Below are 7,438 nucleotides of genomic sequence, written 5' to 3'. Positions count from 1 at the left end.
GTTGATAGAAAGTCCTATGTTTTAAACACAATAACTGATATAGGTGAGAATGATTCTAAAACTTAAAAAAATAGTAATTAAGTTCACATGAATCATCAGAGTGATCCAAAGCAAAATGCAAAAGAAATAGTTGCACAAGATTAATGCATCAGATTTTGTTTCCAGTCCTCCCAAATCAAAGATCGATTGCTGCTAAGTGGATTCAAGAGAAAAATGAACACATCAGGAGGTGTGAGAGGTAAAAAGAAATGTTAGTTGCAATTTAGGAGATTCACCCAAAAGAAAAGACATCAATGACATCTACTCTCCAAGTAGTAAAACATACCTCAATCAAGATACTTCTTGTAATTTTAGCATGACAAAATTAAACTTAGAACATGAATAGTATATGTTGAGTTTTCGTCGGATAGTATACGTTGTGGGCTTTTTTTCCGACACTCACACCCTCGTATCACACACACCTTCTGATACAGAGAGAGAAGCGAGATTCTAGGGGAGGAGCACCTACTTAACTGCTCCCCATTTCAATTTCAAATTAAATGTATGCCGCCGTGTGGGTTGAATAGTCTCCCTAGATGCTAGTATAGGAAGTTTGATGAGTATATTACCAAAAAAGACTTCAAAAAAGCAACTATGGATGCTTGTGTGTACTACAAAGGCTTACAACACGAAAGCAAAATCTACGGTTGATGGTATGTTATTATTAGTAGGTAAAAGGATAGAGGAAATAAAAGAGGGAAAACTTTTACTAAATCAAGAGTTTGATATGAAAGATCTTGGGACAATCCAAATTCTTGGAATGAAAATTTCAAGAGATAGAGAAACACGTACCAAAGGCCTTTCATACACTTATCCGAATGCAAATCAACTGGAACTAAAAGGATATTCTGATTCAGAACTTTGTTGGGATCTTGACAAAAGGAGATTGCTTGCTATATATAAATCCTCATTTCACAGTTGTAGATCTTTCAACAACAGAAGCAGAGTTTATTGCATTATTAGAAGCCGTTTATCTTAAAGGAATAGGAAAAGAATTGGGCTACCAACGCTATACATTTATCTCACAACCAACAATGCCATGAAACAGATCTAAATATATAGATATAAAGTTACATTTTGTGAGGGAAGCAATTGAGAAAGGCACGAAAATGCAACTAAAGCAACAGTGAAGATAAAATTTGAGCCTTGTTTAAATATGTTCAAAGTTACTGAATTACCTATACGATGAATCGTGGAAAAGCGATTAAGCAATCCTGAAGAGTTTGTTCAAAAGTGGAAATTTTGTAAAGTTGATTAAATAGAGGTAACTTATTGTTGGGTTTTTGCAAAATATTAGAAGAATAAATTGTCTCACATCGGGAAGGTACACTAAGTGATGTGCTCCAACTGCTATAAAAGGAGTTCATACCTTTGAATTTTTTTCATCTCAATTGAAACACTTTAAGTCTGAAAAGTAAAAAAGGGGATTTGCTTCAAGTGCCATAAAAGAGGCTCATGTCTTTAAGTTTTTTCATCTCAATTGAAATACCTTAAGCTTGGTAGACTAGCTCTAGTTAACTGGATGGTATTTACTTTGAGATATTATGTTGTATAATTGGGGTCGAAGACAGAAATCTGTGTAATTGTAATAATTTTTTACATGGTAGATTTCTCCTTTTTGGGTCGTAGTTTTTCCTCCGCTTTGGACATTTCCACATAATTAATTCTTGAGTTTTCTTTATTTTTGTGCTATATTTTAATTTCTCAGTTATTTTTTGCTTATTCTTACGGTAGAAATATGAGAGTTTTTCCCATCAAGTAATATCAAAGCTTTAGGTTTGTAACTTCTTGAATTTTTTAGTATGGAGCATTGTCTGAACTTCCACACCATAAAATATTTCTTGAAACGGGTTACAGTTCTGTGAATAGTGTGAGTTGTTCACTCTTTACAGATTCGTTGGGAGTGTGAATAAGATATGTCATTATTTATGAGTCCAGTGAAGATTAACAGTGGAGAAATTTGACGGAAGGATCAACTTCGGCTTGTGGCAAGTACAAGTCAAGGATGTGCTTATATAATCTGGGTTACACAATGTGTTCAAGGGAAGACCGAGTGATGGTGCTTCTGAAAGGCTAATCGGTGATAGTATTCTAGTGGAGAGATCAATGATGGTTTCAGCAGAGATTTTAAGAATTCGAGCATGAGTGATAAAGATTGGGAGGAAATAGATTTGAGAGGCTGCAAGCACGATAAGAACGAGTTTAGCTAATGATATTCTTGCAAATGTGCATGAAATTTCGCCAGCCAAAAAACTTTGGGAGAAGCCCGAAGCGTTGTATCAAGCAAAATGTATCTCAAATCGATTCTACCTTAAAGAACAATTTCACGTTACGAATGAAGGAAGGTGCGAGAATCTCAGATCATCTAAGTGTTCTAAATAACATTATTCTTTAACTGGGGTCGATTGAAGTGAAAATAGATAACAATGATAATTAAAGCACTCATACTCATCGTGTCATTTTTACCTTCTTAAGAACACATGAAGCTTATTTTGATGTATTGGAAGGAGACTTTGAAATTTTTTAAGGTTACTAATAAACTTTGTCAAAAGAAAGAAGATTGAAGGGCAAACGTCGTACTTCACAGGAAGACTCATAACTAACAATTGGAAGAAAAAGAAAGACTGGAAAGAAATGTTGTTGAGGATGCGAACAATCTAGGTATATGGAGAGCGATTGTCCTAACAGAATCGGTTCATCAAAGAGCTCTAGGCTGGATGCTTATAGTGTTTCTCTCAATAAAGAAGATGATGGTCAGTTCCTCTAAAGAGAAATAAATACATCATTCATGGTATATCCGTTTTACCATGATAAATGATGTAATGGTAGCAATTCCACAGGTTTACACCATCGCCATTGACTTGACAGTTATGCAAGGTGTGTGTGGTGGGAGTTACATCGATGGCAGAAAAGCTTCTAGATGAGTCAAGTAGGAGTAAGATGCACGATAAATTTCAACAGGAATTATCAATATATGACAAAGAAGAAAAATATTGAAAAGATTCCAAGTGGTCTACTTCTATGGTGGGAGTATATTATAATTTTTTAAATTGAGAATTATGATTGTCAACGAAGACGGTGAGTGTAGTAGAACCTATGGATTTTTCAATATCTTGTCAATGTGAAATTTACTAAGGTTTAGTAAAATATTAGAAGAGCAAATTATTCCACATCTGAAAGATAGAAGAAGAAAATGTGCTCCAAGTGCTATAAAAGAGGATTATGCCTTTGGTTTTTTTAAAATCCCAATTGAAATAAAGTATGGTATACTAGTTCTAGTTAATTGAGTGGTATTGAGGGAGTGTTTTATATAATTGGGGTCGGGGAGAGAAATCAAACAATCCATTTGTTTCATGGGTTTTGCCATGAGTTTTGGGACAGACATTACATACTCTTTGTTTTACATTTTTTTTTTCGAAACTTAAGTTGTCAACCTAAGCTTAGTTCAATTGGAACCTCATCCCATATTAATAAAACATTTGCTACATTTATAATTACTATTTTAAATTATTTAACATTAATTTTGATGAGTAATTTAGTCATTTGATATAAACATTTTAATTAATTTAAACTCAGTTTAATTATTTCATACTAATTAAATTTATTCTTTTTATTTTTTTGAACAAAATTAAAATTAAATTATTAAGTATCAAGTATCATGTAAAAACTATTTATATATATATATATTTTTAGTAATTTATATTTATTTTAATTAACTAATTTTATAATATATTAAATCTATCTAGTTTAATTTATAATTGATATGACATAATTTATTAACGTTAATTTACTCACTTGCATCATATTAATTGATTAAATAAATAGAATTCCCACCCACAAAATCTAGGAAACAAATACAGACATTTAATTCTCATACATTGATTCTCTTTCCTAATTTAAATTTCAGATATTTAACTCCTAAATATTTTATAATCATACGCAATCCGCAAATGAAATTGAAATTAGATAATTCCTTTATTCCTAAGCTCCATATTTGAGCCAATTTTCATGTAAAACCAACCAATAATACAAAGCATCACAGAAGTTCTAGTATAATTTGAAAGCATACCATTTACACAACTCAAGTTTCTGCACCTAAAATTCAGCATCTAATGCTCTCAAATGAAAGCTCAAAACTCTCAATTTTCAACCTACAAACACAAGTCTAAGGCAAGAATTTTACACAACAAACTCCATCAGCGAGACTCGAGAATATACATTTCCGCTACAATGCAAGTCTAAACAAGTTCGCCGATGAATATTAACAGTCGTGAACATCAATTATAGCATATATCAAACTGTACATTCGAACTTGTTTTCTTGACCTTTGAGAATGAAGCAATGCCAGTGTGAGCATAAGAGGCCTCCCAATTTTTTCCATCAAACTGCCTAATCTCCACATGGGTCAAAGTTCCAGGATCAACACATTTGAAAGTAATTGCAACCCCATCTGGATTTGAGCGCGGACGGTAGAACGAGGTAATGCCGCAAACTTTGCAGAAGGTATGCTTTGCAGTTTGAGTACCAAAGGTGTAGGTTGAAATAAATTTCTCGGAGTCTCCTAAAAGCTCGAAATGTTCCGAAGGAACGATGAAATGTGTATTACCCCTCATGAAGCAATTAGAGCAGTTGCAATCCCATGCTACAACTCTGGCAGGCGCTTTGACTCGCCATCTTACTTTCTTGCAGTGGCATGCACCACTATGCACAACCAACTCAGAAGTCATTACAGAAAAACCACCCTCGGATCTCTTCAAGAAAGAATCGTTCGTTTTCCTGATTAGAAACGGTCGTCGAGTGGTTGTTACTACAATAAGATGGCTATCAGCAATTTGTTTTAAATGAGGTTAGCAAAGGAGTTCGCATTAGTTGCTATCTTCATGCATTTTAAATGAAATTCATGACTTCTACACTCAATGTTTTAGTGTATCACACATTGTGGCAATGTATTAAAGCAAGGCCTTCAGCATTTGCTTTTCTTACCATTGCATTATGAGATTAACCCAAACCCCAAGTGTAATTTCATCCTACAATAAAATAGCTTCAACTGTAATTTCATCCTACCATAAAGTAGACTTGATAAACTACCTCAAATAAAGAAATCTGTTAATCTGTTAAATTTATTCAATAGGGAATCATATTGTTTTTCTCTTTTCCTTTTTGACAAGAGACAAGCCTTACTGATAGGAAATGGATCATAAGATTAGGAAATTGTATTGAAATATTAATAAGAAAATACAGTACGGTACTATCAAGTGTTTCAAGATACTTCGACCCTTCCCTCTAGAAACGCTCAAGGCTAAACTACTACAATATTGTCTACCTTTCCCTAGACCTGCCCTTGCCACTTCTATATGTAACAAAGAGTCTAATCCAACAAACTCCTAATACACTACTTTGGTAATTAGTAATCACTATATTACTCCTCGCTATTAGACAATCACTTTTATCATTGAAGAAAAAAGAGAATACAGCCAACGTCAAAGTGAAGAGAAATCCCTTCACCTAGGAGGATCAGAAAACTGCCTCCAATCTAAGTTAATGAAAAAGCTGTTGTTAAGTACAGAAATCCCCATGAAAGGGACTCCAATTTAAGGTCATCTGCTGCTGTCTGTACATTTACCCAAAAGTTGTCAAAAATGCTTTAAAATATCATTGAAGATCCTATTGTTTATTTTCTAATCCCAAGGAGGAAACCAAGGCTGAAAGCCCTAATAGCACTATTTTCACAAAGCCCTAACTTTTTCCTTTGAGCCGCTAACTCAAAAGCAATTTTAGAAGCCAGTTTTCCATGTCTTTGAAGATAGAAATTGAAGCCAAAAATCTCAAAAAGAGACAGCCACCAAGAGAATACTCATAGGTTCTTACATCCTTTCTGCATTAATGACAAACCTGAGCCAGATTTGCGTTTTAAGCCTCTAGTAGGCCATGGATCATAAGTTAAACTGTCAAGGAAAACTTACCTCCCCAAAGTAGCTTGGGTAAAGTAAAACACAAGCTTGGAATGATTAGATTTGAGCTTCAAAATAACCAATTCACAAGAAAAGGTGCCACTTGAATAAAGATTCTGCACCAATCTATCTTAGTTGAGGCCAAAACTAACTTATTACATATTTCTCCATCAAACAGTCTTCTCCACAAGCCCGCGTTAAACTGGCATGTATGGAAAAAATACTCGAAACAAATTCAAAGTAGATCGTGGCTATCAAGTTACTAAGATATCCTAAAAAGAAAGGGAAAAAATATCAATCCAATCACATGCTCCTCAGGACCTTTTCTCAAGGTGGCCTTAGATTGTCTAAAAGAAACCTTTTCCATATCTTTTGAAGTAATCCATTTCTCTAACAACTCGATGAAAGCCAAAGACGGCATGGTCATACTCACCAACACAATCTAACAACACATTACACGTTCAAGTAAAATTGGGATCTTCCCTTATTCCACTTATGCTTAAAATGCAATGAACTCTGTTTACCATTCCTCATTGCATGTTGACCAACTTGGATGAAGCCTAACAAGTGGAAGTCATTATAAGCGGGAGAAATAACGATGTAGCGATTCGAACAAAGGATCTCCCCCTCTAATACCATATTAAATATGAATAAACCACCACTCAATCCAAAAGATTAAGCTGATGGATTGGAAAATTTTAATTCATATACTAAAACGGAATTGAACAAAACAAATACATAATTGAATCACAATTCACATATCTAACCATGGGGACCATCACAATGTTAATTGAATAATTCAAAAAAAGTCAAGGAGTTTGGTATTCCCAAATCTGATCCCAATCCATTTGGAAGTCTCTTCCTCATTATATATTCAAATCTAACCCCTAATTCTCTACAAAGTGTCCCACAACCGAGTATTTTTTGTGGTGCTGATACGATATAAGATTCGATTGAAAGAAATACGAAATCCAGAAAAAAGAAGAACAAACGAACCTCAACCTGTGGCCTGTGGGTGTGCGCGGCTGTGAACCAGAGGGCTGGTGTCCACAGCCGACGGGCATTCAGTTCAAGCATTTATGCATTCAAAGAAAATGATTTTCAATTTCGAGATTTTAAAAAATGGAAATGAAATTGGATTCTTAATCTTTTTTGGAATTTAACGCTTAAATTAGTATAAATAAAACTTTTTGGTTCGAATGCTCAAGAAGAATGAAAACAAAATAATTGTTTTACAATTTTACCCTTGTAATTATATTAATCAGAAAAATGTGAAGGATAAAACAACAAACTTCATCTTTATACTTTTATTAAAGTGGCCGTTTTTAATTCTCAATCATTTTTACTGTTTATAACTGTCATAAAAGTCCAAATTCATACGATTATAGTAGGTTAACTTTTAAACTAACAATTTTATCCATGTACTTTAAAATTAGTTACAATTTAAT

The 7,438-nt window shown here is 33.8% G+C and overlaps 1 protein-coding gene across 3 annotated transcripts; it reads right to left on the bottom strand.

The window, feature by feature from the left end:
* Nucleotides 1-4,063: 4,063 nt before the first annotated feature.
* On the bottom strand, nt 4,064-7,138 carry LOC111025130 (uncharacterized). Of its 3 annotated transcripts, none has more exons than XM_022302974.2 (2): nt 6,987-7,138; nt 4,064-4,815 (listed from the first exon to the last, which is right to left on the bottom strand). In XM_022302974.2, the coding sequence occupies exons 1-2, from the start codon at nt 7,052-7,054 to the stop codon at nt 4,317-4,319; spliced, it is 567 nt and encodes a 188-aa protein (XP_022158666.1). In that variant the 5' UTR covers nt 7,055-7,138; the 3' UTR covers nt 4,064-4,316. The 3 variants fall into 3 exon arrangements, with proteins under 3 accessions (XP_022158666.1, XP_022158667.1, XP_022158665.1); XM_022302975.2 differs by having other exon boundaries at nt 4,064-4,790; nt 6,987-7,131; XM_022302973.2 differs by having other exon boundaries at nt 4,064-4,860; nt 6,987-7,108.
* Nucleotides 7,139-7,438: the final 300 nt, after the last annotated feature.

The sequence above is a fragment of the Momordica charantia genome (assembly GCF_013281855.1).
Source record: "Momordica charantia cultivar OHB3-1 chromosome 8 unlocalized genomic scaffold, Mcharantia_2.0 BLBB01000008.1, whole genome shotgun sequence".
Classification (NCBI taxonomy): domain Eukaryota; kingdom Viridiplantae; phylum Streptophyta; class Magnoliopsida; order Cucurbitales; family Cucurbitaceae; genus Momordica; species Momordica charantia.
The sequence above is the reverse complement of the archived record's forward strand: the minus strand, read 5'-3'. Positions and strand labels throughout refer to the sequence as shown.